This window comes from Phacochoerus africanus, chromosome 10 (assembly GCF_016906955.1).
Source record: "Phacochoerus africanus isolate WHEZ1 chromosome 10, ROS_Pafr_v1, whole genome shotgun sequence".
NCBI classification, from domain to species: Eukaryota; Metazoa; Chordata; class Mammalia; order Artiodactyla; family Suidae; genus Phacochoerus; species Phacochoerus africanus.
In genome coordinates this window covers 1774382-1795388 of record NC_062553.1, presented here as the reverse complement: position 1 = coordinate 1795388, position 21007 = coordinate 1774382, and the positions used below count along the sequence as shown (strand labels likewise).

Sequence of the window (21007 nt, the reverse complement as noted above, 5' to 3'; positions counted from 1 at the left end):
CAGATGTGGCTCAGACCCTGCGTTGCTGTGGCTGTGGTGCAGGCCGGCGGCTGTGGCTCCAATTCGACTCCTAGCCTGGGAACCTCCATATGCCTCGAATGCAGCCCTCAAAAGACAAAAAAAAAAAAAAAAAAAAATTCCAACGCAATAAGTTCAGTAGATTCACAGACGAGAAGTCGTCTCAGAACCTGGGAGGGTGGTCCAGCTACACAGATTCGGTGGCTGTGCTGATGTCAGCGAGGGCCCCGCTGTTCCAAGAACAAGGGTTTGTTTCCAGCATGAAGTGTCAGCGGGTCAGAATCCTCAGACCCAGTCGAAGCTTTACGAAGATTCCAGGTCTCTCTTTCCCCGTGAACTTACGAGCACACTGGACGATGAGGAATAAGCTATTGGAAAGGGCTCGGAAAACGGTGACCGAAGACAAAACTAAGCCCACAGAGGAAAATGCAGCTACCTGGAAACTTCCTCAGTTTAAGCACGTGTAAGCCCGTATCTTCCCGTTCCTCATGCACAGTAAGTTCCGTCTGAAGACAAAGCGGCTAAGAGGCGTCTGTGATCCAGGAGAGAGGTCAACACGCATGCAGATAACGTGAGAAGCACTCTTACAGGAGAGCTGCAGACGCACTTTGGGCGAACAGGGGAGAAAGGTCACTCCTGGCTGCAGCCTTTTCCGGAATCACTTCCCATGGGCTCGGCGTGGCCAAAGGGGTCAGAACCTGCTGAGCTGCCTGCCCTTGGAAAAGGATGGGATTTGGCTAAGCGGAGCCTATGCATAAATAAAGACGGGTGAAGCCTCGACAGCACACGGGAGAGCAGGTGAGGGAGGCTGGCGGTGACCTTTCAAACTTGTTTCGTTAGTCACCCACTCTTGGCAGGAACTGTCCCCTAAGTCCTAGTCCTTGACCTTCCCCAAGGTCTGCTCTAAGCAGCAGCTGATCAGATAGGCCCAGATAGTGCAAGGTCACGGACTGGTCACGGCTGGTGGCAGCTGGTGGCAGGGACCGACTTTCCAGCCAGGTGGGTTTTACTGAGATGGTTCGGATGAGCTGGGGAGGGAAGGAAGATGGGACCTGACATTGAATTGCTGCTTACCCCCCCCCCAAAGAAGCCAATGACGAGACCCACCACAGCGCCAAGGGTGTGTAAACGGGCTACACCTGTGTGGCGCGGGATTCCGGCGGAGCACCATTCCCAGCTGCAAGCCCAACAGGAGCACTGGGCATAAACCCGTTTCGCAGACCTAGTTTAGGAACCACCTGCATCTGGATCACCTGGTGAAAGCGTCGTTTCCTCAGCTTCACTGCAGAATCAGGATCTGGGAGGTGGGAGCCGGGGAAGCTGCACCCTGGCAGGTTCCCCAGGGGGAATCACTGCCTGAGCTGTTCGTCTGCACAAAGAACTTTCCAGTCCCTGGGCTGCTGTAATGAACTTTTACACCCTCCAGATCACCTCTTTGAACCCGTCAAGATAAACTGAAATGGTCACTGTCCAAAAAAAAAAAAAAAAGGAAAGAAAATACCACCTCATTTCTCATTTCTGGGGGAAAAGTAAATCAATCTTACAATATGTTTAGTTATTTTTAAAAGCTTTTCCAGCTGCGTTCACTTTATCTTTCTCCCGTACAAAAGCCCACGGCAGCCACAGCAGGGCCTGGGTCCTCGCGTGGAAACCGCGTGTGTCTCACAGGACGGTCAGCAAATGGCTCCTGAGGACGCGGCGAACACGGTCCCCTCCAGAGGCCAGAGAGAGTGACGGTGGGCCTTGGACGCGGCCGCACAGGGGGCCCGGGCGAAGCTGCCTGGGGTGGCAGTGCAGCCCCCGGCAGAGGCGGACGGTCGTCAGTCCCCGCCGTCAGCAGCAGCTTCTGGGGACAGGGCCTGAGCCGACGCCCGTGCCCGGGGGCAGGGGCAAGAGGCCAGCTCAGAGCCGCAGCGGCCGCTCCCCCTGTGGGGGCCAAATGAGACTTACCGGTCCTGTTCCCCCCGCCCCCCCCCCGTGGCCTCGCCGCACGGGGACCATGGAGGGCTTGGCCGGAATCGCGGCCCCACGAATGGCAGTGGCCACTCACCAGACGGCGACACCCAGACCGACACGTCCGTGGTCATCCTCACCGGCGACAGACGCCTTGAACCTGGCCCGCCGGCCCGCACGGGTCCACTTTTGCACAGCACGAGCTTCAAAGTCCCGCCCTTGAGGGGTGCCCCCCGGGAAAAAGTCAATGACCTCAGATTCCCTGACGGGCAGAGAGAAGGGACGGAGCTCCTCCAAGGACCCGACCTTCGTGTTTGGCCCGAAGGCCGGGCTTGGTGACCGGGAGCCTGCCTCACCCTCGGCCTTGACTCCCCGAGCCCTGTGGCCTCGGCCCCAGCCCCAGCCGTGACCCCAGCCCTGGACACCGCTGCCAAAGCCTCGGTGGAAGCCACCTCAGCCTCCCGCCCCAGGGCCCCAGGGCCTTCGGGGAACCGGCATCGTCCACCACTGGGTGTTTTCACAGAGAAGCAGCACAGTCTGTTCACTTTTATCTTAGTGACACATCAGCGTGGCCCACAGAAGACGTAGACGCGTAGTCCTTACAAAGGCAAGTGTTCCCCTGCTCCATTTCTGCCCATCCCAGTGCCCGTCCCTGTCCATTTCAGCTCTTTGTTGTAGTATCTATGTCAATTACTTACACGCTTTTTACCAAGGGATCTGTGATAAGCGTCCACCCTAGGAGTTCCCACTGTGGCCCAGCAGGTTAAGGATCCGGTGTTGCAGCAGCTGTGGTATAGGCGGAAGCTGCAGATCAGATTTGATCCCTGACCCAGGAACCTCCATATGCCATGGTGCAGCCATGAAAGAATCCACCATAGAAATAGGATCAGTCCTGTGGACAAAGATGCAGCCAGAGGCGTCCACCCCACTGGTGTTTATAGTTACAAGAACACGGGATGTGACGTCTATTAGGGCTTCTGAGTAAATGAAGGCACCGGTGTGCAAGCAGAGCTTAAGCAGCCAGATATATTGAAACAACACGGCAAGACGTAAGTTAACACACCTGACGGAAATTACAGAATAAAAGGCTGGCATTCCCGTCATGGCTCTGAGGTAACGAGGTAACTTCCACATGCCATGGTTGCAGCCCTAAAATATATATATATAGAGAGAGAGAGAGAGAGAATAAAACGCTGAGAGAGATTATATTTGGACAGTGGCTGATATTAAAGGCAAAATTTTCAGTGGGTTCTCTTCTTTTGCTTTTTCAGGGCCACACTTGGAGGTTCCCAGGTAGGGGCTGAATTGGAGCGATAGCTGCTGGCCTACACCACCCACAGCCACAGCCACAGCCACGCCAGATCCGAGCTGAGTCTGTGAGCCACACCACAGCTCACGGCAATGCCAGATCCTTAACCCACTGAGTGAGGCTGGGGATCATATCCACTCCTCACGGACACTAGTCGAGCTCGTTACCACTGAGCCACAAGGGGAACTCCCCATTTCAAAATTCTCCTTAATAAATATACATTTGCTTAAAATCAGAAATGTTCAATCTGTTAAATTACCAAGCAGATTTTTGCAAAAATCCTTACCTAGATTTGCCTCAGGCAAGGCTCTCTCACTGGTCGTGGAGACGCTCAACGCAGGCAAGCTTAAGCAAAAAAAGAGAAGAGAAAAAGGAAAAGCAAGAGAAGGGTGTTACTGGTTCCCGCAGCTGCTCCCCTGGGGTGCAGACCACCCCTCCCGCCCTGGCCCTCTCTGCAGGCCCTCTTCCTCCCAGCGGCCGGCTCCCCACCGGGGACTGGCCAGGTCCCCCCCACGTCCCCCAGATCGTCCACGGCAGGGGCAGCGGTGGCCCTGTGCGCGCGGAGAGGAGGCCGCCTGGAAGGACTCGGAACGTAAACAGGCGGCGGCTCCTGTGTTTTACCAGGAGCGCCAGTACTTTCCACACCTGGTAACCTGTTTACTGAGCAGGGAGCAGGGCCCGGGCCCAAAACTTTCCCCTCAGGCCCCAGGAGCTGGGAACTCCTGCCGTTTCCACCCCGCTGAACTCAAGGCCCCAGACAGACCCGAGACAACCCGGGTACACGGCCTGGGGTGGGGCCGTCCTCCGGACGCCGGCTCCAGGCTACCGCGCCCCAGACTGCAAGCGAGCACGTGGGGAAAAGCAACCTCTTCAGCCCTGACGCAACCCGCACCTCGGGAAGCACGTCTGGGGCAGGGGGCTTTGGGGGACACGCGGCCCTCGCGAGAGCACCGCGGAGCCAGGCGCTGGCGGCGAGGGCCCGCACACGGCCTGCGACGGCGTCACCGCCCCTAGACCAAGTGCTTGCCGGTCGGCTAAAGTCACCGAGGTTCCCACCCCGTAGGTGGCGAGAGATTCCCCAGCCAGCGGAGGCAGGGTCACAGGTCGCGGCGAGGGGGTGGCGGGGGAACACCCTGCTCCTCTCTCAACCGGTTCTCACTCGGGCAGGGCGCCGCTCAGGTCCCCGAAGAACCAGCTTGAAGGCCACGCCTCTCACGAGGCGGTGCCCGCCCTGTGCCCGCCCCTCCCGGCGTCCGCCCCGCCCCCCGCCCCGGGCCCCGCCCAGCGTCCGCCCCCGCCGTGGGCGCGCAGAGTCCCACTCACAGGCCGCTGCCCGCACGCTCAGAGTCTGGGTGAGCCGTCCCTGACCTCGGGTCTCTTGGGACGGACGGTCGCCCAGTAGGCAGGCAGAATCGTAGTCAGAGGCCTGGGAGCCGTCAAGCCGATGTAAACAGGTCCGACCCTCTAACCCACGGGGGTCTAAGGGACGCCCAGCTGCCTGTCCCCGCCCCACCCCAGGAGCGGAGGAGCACAGGAGGAGGCCTCCCAGGCCAGAAGCAGGGCTCTGGGTGCAGACACTGCTGGCCGCTGCCCAGGCCCACTCTCCTGCCCTCTCCGCGGCTGACGGAGAGCTCCGGCTTCCCACCAGGCGTCCACACGAAGGTTTCTGGGGGTCACAAGCCCCCGAGCGGCCTCCTCTTCAAGCCAGCTTTAGTGCAAAGACAATTTAGGTACGAATGGAGAAAAATCTACACATTCATAAGGCATGTGTTACGCGAGGTGTCATACGTGTTTATTGCAATTCACAGGCAGGGTGAGGCCCCGAGCACGTGTTCTCTGGAGGTGCGGGGCTCCCGAGAGGTGCACGGCGCCCTGGGGGTGCACGCTCCCTGGCGCACGTGCTCCCTGGTGCTGCTTGGCCAGGGGTCACAGTCTGGAGAGCTGCTCTTCTTTGTCGCTGGGGCCCGTGCTGATGCAGCCCTGCAACACAAGCGAGAGGCGGTCAGTAGCCTTTCGGACGCCAGGTGCTTGTCTGCCGAAGTGCACGCAGGGGCTGGGGTGCCCCCTTGAAGGGAGGCAAAACCCTTAAATAGTTCCTCTGTGCGCTTCACAGGAGCACAGGTACAGCCCAGGGGTGCTGTGTCCCCGTGCTCCAGCCGGACTCTGGGCTCCCTGCGGGAGGGCACCTGCGCACGCGGTGGGGTGGGCTGGGGACCACAGCCAGCTCTCAGAGGACATGTGGTCACACGCTCTGAGAGCTGCCACCACCGGCTTGGGATTATACTGAAAAAGAGGGATGAGAGTTTAGCGGACAGGAGTTGCCATCCTGGCTCAGGGGAAACGAATCCGGCTAGTATCCGCGAAGATACAGGTTCCATCCCTGGCCTCGTGGGTTAAGGATCCAGTGTTGCCTTGAGCTGTGGTGTAGGTCACGGATGTGGCTCGGATCCCAGGTTGCTGTGGCTGGGGTTCCCTAGCCTGGGAACCTCCACGTGCAGAGGGTGCGGCCCTGAAACACAGAGGCAGCAAGGATGACAAGGCCATCTCTACCCTTACCCCCCGGGTGAGGAGTCGGTAGAACAGGCTTCTCCTTCGTCTGGGGACTGGCAGGTGAGCGTCCTCTTCCGGGTCTTCCGCCTCTGCCGCCTCGATCTCACTTTTGTTGATGTCCTTGAAACATTCTGACTCGATCATCTGAAGCCACACACAAGTGGACACACAAGTGGACACACAAGTGGCAGAGAGGCCACCCCAGTGCCCACCCTTGTCTCCTGCTTCCTCGCCTCTTCTGAGGTAAGTCACTTGGCCTCCACGCCTAAGCCCCATAGCAGGTAACTCCCAGGGGAGCCCTGGCGCCAGCCGGCCCTGCCCAGGGTCAGGACTCCGGCAGCAGGCACGCATCAGGGCCCAGAGGGCCACCTCCTCCCACCTCCTGAGATGGGACCAGGGGCCACTGCCACGCAATCCTACCTCCAACCATGGGCCTGCGTGGGCACATGCCACACACATGCACACACACACACACACACAGATGTGTGCGTAAAATGGCTCGGAAGATGTTTTAAAGCGGAAACTGTCCGTTCTAAACACAAGGTGTCCTTTGGTCCTAACCAGCTGCCCTGCTGTGTTACCTGCCAAGGGCAGTACCTCATTCTGCCAGGGGATGGAGACACAGCCCGTGACAAACTCTCTGTAGAAGGCGGCGTCCGTGCTGTCCAGGTAGACGCCTTTCACCGAGGAGAACTGCTCAATGTCAAAGACGTTCTTACAATAAATGGCCTGCGGCTGTCACCAGGAACAGAGAGCCAGCTGAGAGGAGGCCCTCCACTTCCTGAATCAGCAGCTGATGCCCGAGCACCTCCACGGCCCCCCTCTTGGCCAGACACCATCGGGGCGCTTCTAACGGCTGCTCAGGGACCCTCAGAGCAGCAGGCCCTGCCCGTCTGCTCCAGCTCACCCCCTCCTGCCCACAAGCCTCCTGGGATCCCCAGCCTCCTTCTCCCTGCAGGGGAATGGCCACGGCAGAGGTGGGGGTAGAGCGGCGGCTGGGTGCTCTCTAGAAACGGCGCAGAGAAGTTGGGGCCGTGGGCTGCAGACCATCACCCTGCCTCCAACCCTTGGTCCTTCCCCGCAGCACCTGCCCCCTGCTCCCCCGCATCTGCGCTCCTCTGGTGGCCAACCTGCCGCCCCTGCGCTGGACAAAGCCTGTGCCCGCAGCCCCGGCTGGTACTGCCCCGCTCAGGGGCCAGGAGTCGGGCCAGCAGGTGGGTGTGTCCAGTCTGGGCCACCTCTGGGGCGGGACTGTACATGCTCCAAGTGCCAGAGCTAGTGCACAACACTGTCAGTCCCCAGGCCACGGGTCAGAGAGCAGCTGTCATTGGCTGCCTGTCACCACAGGAAGTGAAATGGAAGCCAAGGGACGGCCGGGCCGCAAGAGGTAGTGTGGGAAGATGGGGGGGGCGTGCTGGGAACCAGGACCACGTGGTCCTGCGTCTGCCTGAAAAACTGTTTCGGGGATGTGCTGTCATGGGTGCCCGGCTGCTCCTTGGCGACAGACTTACATCAGGGCAGAAAGGGGGCTCTAACATGGTGGCCTCCAGCCTCCTGAAGTTGATGTCCTTGAACACGGGGTGACGCTTGACTTCAGCCACACCTTCTCCCTTGCAGCCCAGACGCTGCTTGGGGTCCTTGGTGAGTAACTGTGGAAGAGCAGATATAAGTCGATTTGAGCTCCGAGGATAAAAATCTCCATAACCAGGAATTCCCGTCATGGCTCAGTGGTTTGCGAACCCGACTAGCATCCATGAGGACACAGGTTTGATCTCCGGGCTCACTCAGTGGGTTAAGGATCCTGCATTGCCATGAGCTATGGTGTGGGGTTATAGATGCGGCTTGGATCCCACATTGCTATGGCTGTGGCATAGGCCAGCGGCTACAGCTCTGATTGGACCCCTAGCCTGGGAACCTCTGTATGCCACAGGTTAGGCCCTAAAAAGTCAAAAAGACCAAAAAAATAAAATAAAATAAAAAACTTCCATAACCATAGTCACAGAACGGGGTGTGTGTGCAAAGAGCAGTTCCATCGACCCCAGTAAAGTTACTTGAATGTCAATGCATCGACCAAACTTCATTACTTTAGGTTTTACAGACTCAGAATATGTTATGCTTCAAAAAGGAGTTTGAAAACTAAAAATTTGCCTTTGAGCTATCAATAAATAAGGAGTTGGCTAAGTAAACCCTTAAAAAAAGTTTAATGATGCAAAAATCAGGGGAATTTTTTAAAGAAACAGAGTTAGGGACTTCAGAGACACCGCTTTCAAGGCAGGTACACTGCTAATTAGAAACCACCTATTAATTTAAAAGATCACTAAGGACCTCAGATGAGACAAAAATTTAGCAAACCTAGTTCTAAAAATTGAATATTCTTTAAATTAACAGGAAGCATTTCTTTCAAAAGTATTCCTTCCTTATGTGTTCACATGGGCGGCCCCAGACCCCGCAGCAGCCGAGCGAGCCCTGCAGTGAAGCGAGTTTCCGACGTTTTGGTCTGGACATGTATGTCATGTTTACACTATAGCACAGTCTATTAAGTGTGCCACAGCATTAGGTCTAAAAATGTGCACACCTCATTTTAAAATAACGCTGCTGGAAAAAAAAAAAAGCGACAACAGATTTGCCTGACACAAGGTGTCACAAACCTTCAAACTGTAAAAACACACCATCTGCGGAGAGCAGTAAAACTGAGCTAAGGCGGCTCCTGCCAAAAATTCAAATGGGTCTTCCTCCACAATTACCCGCCACGAAGCAACCCAGCATGCGCCGCCTCCCGCCCGGAGGGGACTCCGGCCTCTTCTTACCTGCTCTGCCACACCAGGCCTTGAGGGTCCCACCTGACTCGCTGCAAAGCCCTGGCCCTCTCCTCCACGTCCGTCCCACCAGGACCCGCCTCCCCGCCCGGCGGAGCCGTCTCCCACCCCCTCGACTGTTTTGCTTCCTGTCAACTCTGAGAGCACTGGGGTTGGCAGTAGAAGGGGCGGGGTCGTTGTCCTCTGCCTCGCTGCCCAAGGGGCTTAGGACAGAGCCCGTCCCGTGGGGAAGCTCAATAAATCCTTGCTGAACGCCAACGAGTCTGAAAACGTGCTCAGAAAACCCTGTACTGGCTTAAGAGCAGCAGTGACCAGGAGGCAGGGATCACAGGGCAGAGAGGAAAGCCTCTCTGCTGCAAAGGGGGCTGCATGCAGGTCGTCTCCCGCTGTTTTCCGTGGAGTCGGCCAGCCCCGAACAAGGACCCAGCCCCCTCCCCTGGCAGCGGCGCCTCTGGAGAGAGCACGCGGCGACGTCAGAAACCCGAGGGGACGCGCTGGCCTTCGTGTCGGGAGACGCCCTCTCGGTGGCCGGTCAGAAGCGGGCAGCTAGAAACTGAGTCCCCGCCCCGCCCCCAGCAGAGACCCCGCCCCCGCCAAGCCCCTCCCCTCCCCAGCAGAGGCCCCGCCCCGTCAAGCCCCGCCCCGCCGCCAGCCTCGCCCCCGCCCCGCCGCCAGCCTCGCCCCCGCCCCGCCGCCAGCCTCGCCCCCGCCCCGCCGCCAGCCGCGACCCACCCGCCTGCAGATGGCCTTGGCGTCCTGCGAGAACTTCTCCGAGTACTTCTCCGCCTCCTTCCTCACTCTCCGCTCCACTTCGTCCCGTCTGACCTTCTCCTTGAACTTTCTGAACGGAGAATGTCCCTGGATCATCTCATAGATGAGGCAGCCAAGTCCCCACCAATCCGGGCTGAATGTATAGTTTTCATTATTGAGAACTTCTGGAGCTACAGGACAAAGACAGGAAATTTAAATTAAGTTAAATTTTGGTTTTAAATTTCCTAGGACTTACTTCCAAATAACACCTCACATTTGATATTTGCTACGACACGGCTGAACCCTGGACAGATCTAAAGCGAAAGAAGGCAGACACAAAAGGCCAAACAGTGTGTGACTCCGTTGATGTGGAAAAGTCAGAATGGACAGGTCCACGGTGGCAGAGGGCAGACTCGGGGCTGCGGGTGGGGGGACGAGTGGGGTGACCGCTGACGGGCGCGGGGCTCTTTTCTGAGGTGATGACAGTGTTGTTTCTGAGTCACCTCTGAGTAGACCGAAAGCCTGAGAACCGTCCAGGGACACTGGCCACCTACTCCCGGCAGAGCCACGACCCCCAGTGGTGGGGACAGCAGCAAAGTGGCCGCGGGGTGTGCGTGCAGGGCTCAGCACAGGCCCTCGGGCTCCCTCCGGTGGGGCTGGCCCAGAGCCGCGAGGTCCTCCCTCTGGAGCTGACTGCAGGCCTCGACCCCTTCAGCAAGGCTTGAGAGCATCTTGGATGGTTGCACAAGGGGTGAGAGGCCAGTGTGCCGGCAAGGTGGGCAGCCCGGGGCACGACCTCCAAGGCCTGTGCTTCCCGGCAGCGGGTCGGCACTGGCCTCCAGGTACCTTCACCCGTTGTTTCTCTGTGGCCTGAGGCCAGGGTGGAGGCTCTCTGGAGAGGCCTTCTACCTACCCATGTACCCCAAGGTTCCGACTCTTCCGTGAACTGTCTTGTCTTCCGGGATCTGCACGGCTAAGCCAAGATCTGAAATCCGGATGTGGCCTGCAGGCGGTCAAACACATTACACAGTCACGGGGGCGCCTGCCACTCTAACGACCAAAAAAATGGGAAAAAACTCTGGGTGGAAATGACAGCAATTCCTAACTTAGAAACATTTAAATCTAAAGTTACATGTGACTTTTACACATTTAGTAAAACCCCACACAGTGCACTCAGTTCTACCACCAGCCCAGCTACTGATCAGGAGGCCTTTAACCCCACAAACACTGGATAAGACAGAGCATTACGTTTATTATTTGGCTTCCCTATAACCACCAGACACATAGAGAAAACTATAATGGAATACAAATCAACTTCACAAGAAGCCCTTCCTGCCCCACCACCGGTAGGCTCACATACGGGAACAACAACTAATCAGTTATATGGAGTTTTTCTCTGATGAACAAATGGTAATGGAATCAGGAAAATCAGAAATAAAATGAAGGAACTTGGATTAAACAACTGTGCTATGTGTGAATACTTTTATGGAGGAAGTTTAATAGTAAATTCCTTGTGAAAATAACAAATCATAGAAAACATTCTTTTGCGTGTCTGGAAAGACGAACCGACCTGTTCAAAGAAAGACACTGTCCCACTTACACCCTATCGTGTCCCAGGAGGAAATGAATGAATAACCAATAAATATTTGAGGAACATTCAAAACCTCTACCACGCCCTCCAAGGCACAGAGAGGGTTTTTTTGGTTTTGTTTTTCTTTTTTGGGGGGCCACATTTGCAGCATGCAGAAGTTTCTGCACCAGGGACAGAACCCTTGCCAAAGAAGTGACCTGAGCAGCTGCAATGACAATTCAGAGCCTTAACTGCTAGGCCACCAGGGAACTCCAGTTATGCAGCTTTTATGTACTTATGTCTAAGTAGGTGCATGTGGTGAGATTTTATGCATCCCTAGTATTTTTTATTTTTTTGTCTTTTTGCTATTTCTTTGGGCTGCTCCCGTGGCATATGGAGGTTCCCAGGCTAGGGGTCGAATCGGAGCTGTAGCCACGGGCCTACACCAGAGCCACAGCAACGCGGGATCCGAGCCACGTCTGCAACCTACACCACAGCTCATGGCAATGCCAGATCGTTGACCCACTAAGCAAGGGCAGGGACCGAACCCGCAACCTCACGGTTCCCTAGTCGGATTCGCTAACCACTGCGCCACGACGGGAACTCCTAGTATTTTTTTAATATAAAAAAGTGATTTTTTAAAAGACTTTGAGGTGAAAAGTAAAAGTACTGACAAACTGACGAAGACTCAAAGCTTGCGAGCAGGGGCGCACGCAGGTGTGGCACCTTGGCAAGGAACTGGAGACATCTGGCAAGAGTGTGCGTGTATCGAGCCTTGGAATCCATCCCAAGGAAAACAACAAGACAGAGGAGGTGACGCGTGCACAGGGCTGTGTGCTTCAGCGAAGGCCTGGGGACAGCCAACCACCCATCGGGGGGGAGCAGGCAGATCTGGGTGGGTCTCCCGCAGGCAGCCAGACACAAAACCCAGGAAGAGCTCCACCTAGTGCTGAGAGGGAGCGCTGCTGAAAAAAAGCATTCCCCTCGTGGCTCAGCAGTTGGGAACCTGACTAGCATCCATGAGGACGCAGGTTCCATTCCTGGACTTGCTCAGTGGGTTAAGGATCTGGCATTGCCATGGGCTCCGATGTAGGTGGCAGACGTGGCTCAGATCCAGCGGTGCTATGGCTGTGGTATAGACCGGCAGCTACAGCTCCAATTCAACCCCCAGCCTGGGAACTTCCACATGCTGTGGGTGAAGGCCTATAAAACAAAACAAAACAAAAAAAGCAACGTGAAAAAAAAAAACAGCGTCATTATGTTACTGTCATTAGGAGAAAAAGAAAAGTTAATGGGAAATGGAAATATCGATATGAATCCATGATGAGTATTTTCTTTAAAAAACAGCAACAGACGATGACAGGATGGCAGACAGCAGGATCCTGAGTGAGGCTCATCTACTCCCACAAATACACTGAAAATGCAACTACACGTGGGACTCTGCACAGGAAATTGGTGAAAAACTGACAAAAGACCTCAAGATTCTGACAGAACAAGAAAAAACATCACAAAAAGGAACAACAGACTTTTCCTCTGTCTGCTGAACAGGTCCAGGAAGAATGGAAACAGGGCCACCACGCGCCCTCAGCACCCACGCCGTGGCCTCCCAACGCCACTTCCCACACAGGACCCAGGCCTCGGGAGCAGTGGGTGATCCCAGGCCTCGGTCGGCCCAGGACGAGGTAATCCCGGAACACCCCATCACGCCCGCTGGCCAGAGATGGGACAGTGTGAACATGAAAAAGAATAACGACCCCAAAGGACTGAAACATCTCAGTGCTTCCATCCTCAAGTTCATGGTGATACCAAAACAGAGACGGGAAACCTCCCCGCCGCCTCAGAGAGCGATGGGGAACTAACTCAGGCCTCTGACAGGAGCGCACGCCTTCCAGTGTTTCACCTGCTTCTCCTGAACAAGCCGGTGAGCAAATGCGGATGGAGCAAAGTTCCTTTTTACGAGTGAACTCCGACGAAAAAGTCCAAAAGGAATGACAGCAGAAGAATATCCTCATTTTATAAACCCTCGGAAAGGAAGTCTCGACACCCCGATCATGCAGTGAGAGGCGGGGGTGCGGACGCGAAGCCTGGATGGAACACTCAAAACCACGGCCCAGCTTGAACACACTCGGCCCCCCCACGCCTCCTGATGCGACATGACAGGAGGACACCCCAAGGCTGCTCACCCACAAGCACACCTGGACCACCCCAGCCTCCACCTGATGACTGGCTTACAGGAAAACCCAGGGCTGCGAAGACGCTACGTCCAGCCAAACCCAGAACAAATGTCTGTGCGCTAGACCGTCGGGGCTGCCAAAAGCCCACGCCAGGGGCCTTAAACAACGGACATCTATCTCCTCGGAGGCTGGACATCCGAGATCAGGGTGTGGGCGAGGGCGCGGGCAGGGCTGGCCTCTCTCCTTGCCTGCAGATGGGCACCCTCTCCGTGGGTTTTCAGGCCTGTTTTTGCTCTGCGTGTCGGCGTCCTCATCTCCTGTTCCTGTCAGGGCAGCAGCCAAACGGGCTTGCAGCCCACCGTCAAGCCCTCATCTAACCCGTATCAGATCCTTAAAGACGTGCGCGCCACACTCAGGGCCGTCCTGAGGGGCTGGGGGTCAGGTCTGCACCACGCGAATTTCGGAAGGACACAGCTCCACACACAACACCTGCTTCGCCAGCAGGCAAAGGAAGGGAGGAGGAACCGATGAAGTTAAAAAAGACCCAACAAGAAATCAACCAGCAGCAACAAGGACGTCTCTGGACAGTCAATATGAAAACACGAAGGGGAGCTCCCTGATGACCTAGTGGTTAAGGCCCCGGTGACGTCACTGCCGTGGTGGCTCAGGTGGCTTCTGTGGCTCGAGTTCTATCCCTGGCCCGGGAACTTCTGCAGGCAGTGGGCCTGGTCAAAAAAAAAAAAAAAAAAAAAAAAAACCCAAAAAAACAAAACCCCAAAAAACCCAGTAATGTTTTTAGAGTAAAACATAGAATGAATATTTTGTAGTATAGGCCAGAGTTCCTTAAGCAGAACACAAAAAGCACTAAATATAGCAGGAAAATAATTCCTAAACCGGAAGGTACTAAAATTAAGAATAAGTGGAATCTCTTCTTCCAACCAAGGGGGAGAAACAGATACAAAACCCGCTCTTCCGCTGAAAATAGTTCAAAACACGGTCACAACACACAGTTGGACACGGAGGCCACGGCGGCGGAGGACCGTGATGCCAGAGCAGAGAGACCGGGAGCCGGGGCCCGCCTCCTCCCGCGCATGCTCCCCGCGAGCCATCTTCAGGGCCCGGCACTGGGTGGGGGGGCCCGGCACGGGGTCGGGGGGCCCAGGTGGAGCAGGCGGCCGCCGAGGAAGACGCCGGCCAGCCCGTCGGTGGGGAAAGTCCTGCAGAGGGAGGTCCGGAAGACCTGCACAGACTTCCCTTGCGTCCTCTTTTTACAAAGGGACGTCTAGGAGCTCCTGCTGTGGCGCAGTGGGTTAGGAATCTGACTGCAGTGGCTCAGGTTTGATCCCTGGTCCAGTGCAGTGGGTTAGAGGATCAGGTGTTGCTGCAGCCTGGCATAGGTCACCGCCGCATCTCAGCTTGGATCCCTGACCCGGGAACTTTCATGCACCACAGCAGTCATTAAAAAAAAGGAAAAAAAAAAACTAAAAAAAACAAAAAAGGATTTTTTTGGTCTTTTTGTTGAGGGCCTCACCCAAGGCATATGGAGGTTCCCAGGCTAGGGGTCAAATCAGAGCTGTAGCGGCCGGTCTACACCACAGCCACATCAACACGGGATCCGAGCCTCATCTGCAACCTATACCACAGCTCATGGCAATGCTGATCCTTAACTTGCTGAGCAAGGCCAAGGATCAAACCTCCGTCTTCACGGATGCAAGTCAGATTCATTTCCGCTGAGCCACAACAGGAACTTCCAGACAGGCGTTTGTCACCCCGAGAATGGGGTCGCTCCCTGCCCAGGACCGCAGGGCACTCCCGTTGCCAGGGACAAGGCCGCCTGGGCTCCAAGGTGTGCCAAAGGGACACCACCAAGGGCAGCCAACCTCCGAGTGAGAATAAAGCAAAATGTGGGTGCAGAGCAAGAAGCGGGGGCGGGGTGGGAGGGGCAGTGCGCTCGCTTTCGCTTTAACGCGCTCCTAGGACTCAGCCACGGCACATCACGGCCTCTCTTCTTCCCGTGCGCAGAGGAGGGACGGAGATGCCGCTGTTTTATTTTCACAAGAACACACGCCAGGGCGTGTCTCTTGCTGTTGTTTCCATTCTGCACTAACTGGCTGAGCCCACATGAACTTTCTGCCCCGAGTCCCTCCTGGCAAAGCCTGCGCTCGCGACGGGAGACGCTCCCCACTCACCGCGGTCATCGAGGAGAATGTTCTCGGGCTTCAGGTCCCTGCAAAGGAAGGACGACAACAGAAAAGGTCAGTTACTCGGCACTGGGGTTCGTGAGCTCCCAGCAGGGGGACCCACAGACACCTCCAGGCTCCGGGGATAACCATCAGGTCCGGGTGGACCCCGCAGCACGCAGACGCCAGGCTCTGCCTCTGAGCCGCTGGCGGGGCGAGCGGCCTCCGCGACAGCAGGCTGCAGGCCACCACCCACAAATACCAAGAGCATTTATCAGGCTGCTCTGCAGCCACCGACCTTCCCGTCTGTTTCAGGAGAAAGAAGAGGGGGCACTGATTCACGCTCCTGTACTCCCACCCAAAATCTCCCCCGCGTGAAGCGCCAACAGAAGCGGCAGATTCCAGCTGGGGAAGAACAACGAACTCGGGTCCCCTGGCTTTCTTCACAGATGACACAACTCTCTCTGCAGAAAACCCTAAGGGATTCACATTAAAACTTCTAAGGCTGGAGTTCCCGTCGTGGCTCAGTGGTAACGAGCCCGACTAGTATCCACCCAGACGTGGGTTCCATCCCTGGCCTCGCTCAGTGGGTTGAGATTTCAGCGTTGCTGTGGCTGTGGTGTAGGCCGGTGGCTACAGCTCCGATTGGACCCTTAGGCTGAGAACCTCCATATGCTGCAGGTCTGGCCCTAAAAAAGCAAAAAACAAAAACCAAAAAACCCCCAAAACTTCTAAAACTAATAAGAGTTAGGCAAGGACACAAATTCATTAAACAGAAATCAATGGAATTTCTATATCCTAGCAAAAAATAATCCACATTGAGACTAAGAAAACAACTGCATTTGAAACAACAACAAAAAGAATCAAACATTTAAGAATAAACTTAACCCATGGAGTTCCCGTCGTGGCGCAGTGGTTAACGAATCCGACGCTAGGAACCCTGAGGTTTCAGGTTCGGTCCCTGCCCTTGCTCAGTGGGTTAACGATCCTGCATTGCCGTGAGCTGTGGTGTGGGTTGCAGACGCGGCTCAGATCCCACATTGCTGTGGCTCTGGCGTAGGCTGGTGGCTACAGCTCCAATTAGACCCTCAGCCTGGGAACCTCCATATGCCGCGGGAGCAGCCCAAGAAATGGCAAAAAGAAGAAGAAAAAAAAAAGAATAAACTTAACCCAAAAAGTACAAGACTTACACACTGGAAAGTACCCGACGCTGCTGGGAAAAGTTAAAGCACATCTAAAACAGAGACCGCCTGTGCTCAGAGCTTAGAGGATGCACGGCAGTTGACATGTCCTCATCCCCAAATTCATCTAATGATCCAATTTAATCTTTAGCAGGCAATACACGTACTTTTTCAGAAACAGTCAAGCTGATACTAACATTTACATGGAAATGCAAAGGACCCGGAATAGCCAAAATATCTTGAAAATAAAGAACAAAGTTAGAGGCTTCATACTTCCCCACTTCAAAACTTATTCCCGATGTACAGTAATCAAGACCCCATGGAGCTGGGAGGGGCACAGACCAACGGGAGAGCGCTCAGGGCGCAGAAGGCACCCTGTCCCCTGTGGAGCCTCCAGCCCCTGGCAACCACCTTTCAACCCTATTTCTATGTGTCTGACTTTTTTTTTTTTGATATCTCTGGTTCCTTTAGATGTACACCCAGAGGGGGACTGGTGGATCATACGGTGGTTCTATTTTTATTTTTATTTTTTTGCTTTTTAGGGCCGCACCTGCGGCATATGGAGGGTCCCAGGCTAGGGGTCAAATCGGAGCTACAGCTGCCAGCCTACCCCACAGCCACAGCCACGCCAGATCTGGGCCATACGTCTGCCCAACACCACAGCTCATGGCAACGCCAGATCCTTAACCCACTGAGGATGCCCACTGAGCAAGGCATCCTCATGGATCCTAGTCGGGTTCATTACCACTGAGCCACGAAGGGAACTCCTAATTTTTAATTTTTTGAGGAACCTCTATACTGGTGGCAAGCGGTTTTTCCACGGTGGCAAAGTGGAAAACATTTTCAGAAGCCAACTCTAAAATTTTCAGTCTTTTTGTCCTGTCCACCTGTATATATAGCACACATTGCTATGCAAATGCCTTACAATTTAGAAGAACTCACACTATCAAAATAACAGGCAGCAAGCCCTGCCATGCCCAGGGAGCTGCCCACCAGCCCGGCCGGGAGCCCTCCTTTGTGGCTGGTCGCCGTCTCGCTGAGTGAACCACAGAGAAGAAGAGCAAACAGAAATGGAACACTCCAGAAAAATTATGTCTGGAATAAAAGCCCTCTAGGACGCTATGGCTTTGACTAACTTCTTAAGCTTCTCTCCAAACAAATCACAGATGCGGGCACAGCCGAGGGCCTCGCGGGCGACAGAAAGCCAGGGCAGGCTTGCCCCTTCCTTCCCGCTCTCTACAAATGCTCTGCTCACTTTCCCCAGGATGCAAACACAGCTCTCGTCTCCCCAGGAAGCACCACCCTCCTCCCTGCTGGGGTCTGCTCAGCCACATCCCAGGCTGCAGCCTGAGTTCCAGCAAGCCTCCCCCACCAGGCCTGGGCCTAATGTTTTCACTCTATGGCCATACCCATGGCAAAAGGAAGTTCCCAGGCCTGGGCAATGCTGGATCCTTTAACCCACTGCACCTGCACCAGGTCGAACCTGCGTCTCCACAGCGACTGGAGCCACTACAGTTGGATTCTTAACCCAGTGTACCACAGCGGGAGCTCCAGGCCTGGGCCGAATTTGAAGCACTCGTGCTGGAGAGACTGCTAGGCGCCCATAACATTTAACTGCTCACGAAATGTATGGGGCTCTTTGGTGGCAGGGGGGGAGTCCTTGGCTGCGCTGGGGCATTGGCCTTGGTGCTTCCAGGGAGGCCCCCTTGAAAGCCCACGCCTGCCCCCGCCTCCAACTCCGCTCTCAAGGCAGCACCGCGGGCAGGAGGCTCTCCACTCTGAGTGTAACACGCTCTGCCCCAAGGAAGCTGCAAGCCCAGCCTGAGGCTCTCCTCTTTCCTTCAGACTCTGTTGCAACGGTAAAGCACTGATTTATTTTCCTTTTTTTCAGGGCCGCCCCGATGGCACGTGGAAGTTCCCAGGTTCAGGTCGAACCGGACCTGCAGCTGCCGGCCCACACCACAGCCACAGCAACACGGGCTCCGAGCCGCGCGTGCGACCTACACCACAGCTCACGCAACGCCGGGTCCTTCACCCGTTGAGCGGGGCCAGGGACTGGACCCGAATGCTCACGGACGTCAGTCGGGGTGGTTACTGCTGAGCCACGAAGGGAGCTCCGAGAGTAAAGCGACTGTACTGCAGTCTCTGTGCAAAAAGGAAGACCGCCTTCCGGCACCTGGTCTGAGAAAGGCCGTCGAGCGGCTGCCTCTGGAAACAAGGAAGAGGACACAAACCCTTTCCCAGAGGCCGCAAGCAGGCCCTCCTGTGGTGCGACGGGGTCTGCGGGGTCTCTGCAGCGCCAGGACACAGGTTCAACCCTGGCCTCACACTGTGGCCAAAACATAAAGAAGTAAAGGGGGAAGGGACAGACCATTAGAGCCTGAAAGCCACTGGTCATTCATTCAACAGACACTCAGTGGGCACCTCCTAGGGGCCGGTGTTGCAGACACAGTGGGGACGAGACAGCCTGGGTCCGGTTCCCGTTGCATGTGGGTTGACCCACGTTCCCCCTGCCCAGCCAGAGAGCCACCAGCCTCCATCAACAACTCACGCTGGGGGGGGGGGCAAGAAAGCCCCTGACCCAGCCGTCCCTACAAGGCTCTGGACCACATGGACAGGAAAAGCGAGAAGCTGGTCCGAAGTGGACAGAGTAAGACAGAAGACGTCTCAGAAGCTTACCCAGGGTGACCAGCCCCCGGGTGTTGCCAAGGGGGTGCGGGGGTGCTGTCAGGGAGGGGCCTTCGGGGAAGGACATGGCACGAACTCTGAACCCTGAGCAGGGGATTCCCAGAATGAGGTGGGAGGGGCCGCGGGGAGGAAAGGCCTGCCTGGCCCCCAGGGTCCCGGACCAGCGATGACAAGATGGCATGACCATGGCAGACCCGCACCACAGAAAGTGTTGTCATCAGCCTGGCGGTGGGGACTCGGGCTTGACTGGCAGCAGGGAGACAGTTCAGGGTTCCGCCTGCAAGTTGTCCCAAGGAAGACAAGATCTAAGCCACTGACCCTAGAAAACAGAGTCAGCTGAGAAATATTCAGAAGGCGTCTGGTGACCAAATCCGGGGAGGACTGGAACTAGATGGGGAGGAAGAGGGCAGAGGAGAGAGAGACCCCGGGGGACCAAGGGGAAGCGCCAGGCCAGACATGCCCGCCAGGGACCGTGGCAGACGCGGGGGCGGGAAGGGCTGGCGAGCAGAGCTCAGAGCCCAGACCCCAGCCTCTCAAGGGTGGGCGAGGGGCCACTGTCCCTAAAACTGAACCGTGATCACACTCAACTAATTCCAGCTACGATGTTTAACAGTCTTTACTGAATTCCAAGATGGAAAAGGATTAAAATATTAAAGACGTTATTTTGTTAGAACATATCTCACAATCCTTAGCAAAGTGTCTAGGAATCTTGGAAGTGGGGTCTCCTCAGGCTTCTGAGAGTAGCAGGAGCACGTGTGATCCACGTAGCAAGTTACACACGACTTACTAGAGATACGAGAGGGTTAAGCGGAAAACCACGGCCCGCCTCTGGTTTCCCAGCACGTGAGCATCGCCGCCAGGGCTTCCCCGGCGGCCCTCCCGCCAGGCCCCCGAGCGCCAGCAGGAGCCCCGAGGCGCCCCGCACGCCGCGCCTCTCACCTGTACACGATCCTCTCCCTGTGCAAGTCCCCCAGGCCGCAGCACAGCTCCGCGGCGTAGAAAACCGCCCTCCGCTCCTCGAAGCCGGGCTCGCCCAGGTTGTAGATGTGAAACTTCAAGTCGCCTCCATTCATGATGGTCAGCACCAAGCACAGGGACGCTCGCGTTTCGTAGGTGTAGCATAAGCTGACCTAAACACAGCAGCGTCCAAAGCCAGAACACAAAACCTGCTCACTCACGGGGCATTTACTGTACTTGCTAACGATATTCACATGATCCGGAGTTCCTCTTGTGGCTCAGCAAAAAGGAACCCGACTAGGGTCCATGAGGATGAGGGTTCGATCCCTGGCCTTGCTCAGGGGGTTACGGATCCAGTGTTGCCGGGAGCTGTGGTGTAGGTCACAGACGTGGCTCAAATCCCCAGTTGCTGTGGCCGTGGTGTAGGCCTGCAGCTGCAGCTCTGATTCAACCCCCATCCTGGGAAGCTCCATATGCCACAGGTGCAGCCAAAAAAATGCAAAAAAAAAAAAAATCCACGCTAGATTTGTCCCGAGAACAGCAGTACCACACGCCTCAGGAAAGGGCACAGGGCATCAGCTGAGCCTCTGCCTGCCGAAGACCTTACGGCTGGTCCGGGCCAGACGCTGGAAGGAGAGGGCGTCCTGTGTCTAACGGGGTGACGGCAACACTTCACAAAGTCCCCGAGGACCCTGACTGTCGAAGCCAAGCCATTCAAAGCGCTACAGCCCCTTGCAGAAGCCCACAGGGAGCCCGCAAGACACACCGCCGGCAGCTCAGGCGCCTGGGCTGCACACGCCTCCAGCACTGGTGGAGGCACAGTGGGCTTCCTGCGGGGTTTTCTGCCTTTTCCAGCCACGC

At 56.1% G+C, this 21007-nt stretch overlaps 1 protein-coding gene and 1 long non-coding RNA gene across 7 annotated transcripts in view; both read right to left on the bottom strand.

Annotated features, from left to right (window-relative positions):
- Positions 1–105: 105 nt before the first annotated feature.
- LOC125138092 (uncharacterized) lies at positions 106–4481 on the bottom strand. Of its 2 annotated transcripts, XR_007137574.1 has the most exons (5): positions 4337–4481; positions 3567–3625; positions 2069–2189; positions 1272–1484; positions 106–1046 (listed from the first exon to the last, which is right to left on the bottom strand). It is a non-coding gene; the product is annotated as an uncharacterized LOC125138092 (long non-coding RNA). The 2 variants fall into 2 exon arrangements; XR_007137573.1 differs by having other exon boundaries at positions 106–1484.
- Positions 4482–5050: 569 nt separating this feature from the next.
- The window catches only part of GRK4 (G protein-coupled receptor kinase 4), a 53052-nt gene continuing 37095 nt past the window's right edge, over positions 5051–21007 (bottom strand). For 4 of the 5 annotated variants that reach the window (XM_047798472.1, XM_047798475.1, XM_047798477.1 and 1 more), the window contains 8 exons: positions 20129–20319; positions 15330–15367; positions 10310–10399; positions 9379–9587; positions 7342–7479; positions 6428–6565; positions 5837–5974; positions 5051–5260 (listed from right to left, as the gene is read on the bottom strand). In XM_047798472.1, coding sequence (XP_047654428.1) covers positions 5207–5260; positions 5837–5974; positions 6428–6565; positions 7342–7479; positions 9379–9587; positions 10310–10399; positions 15330–15367; positions 20129–20319 — 996 coding nt within the window. In that variant the 3' untranslated portion in view covers positions 5051–5206. The remainder of the gene's footprint in view (positions 5261–5836; positions 5975–6427; positions 6566–7341; positions 7480–9378; positions 9588–10309; positions 10400–15329; positions 15368–20128; positions 20320–21007) is intronic. The other variant, XM_047798474.1, reaches the window with a different exon arrangement.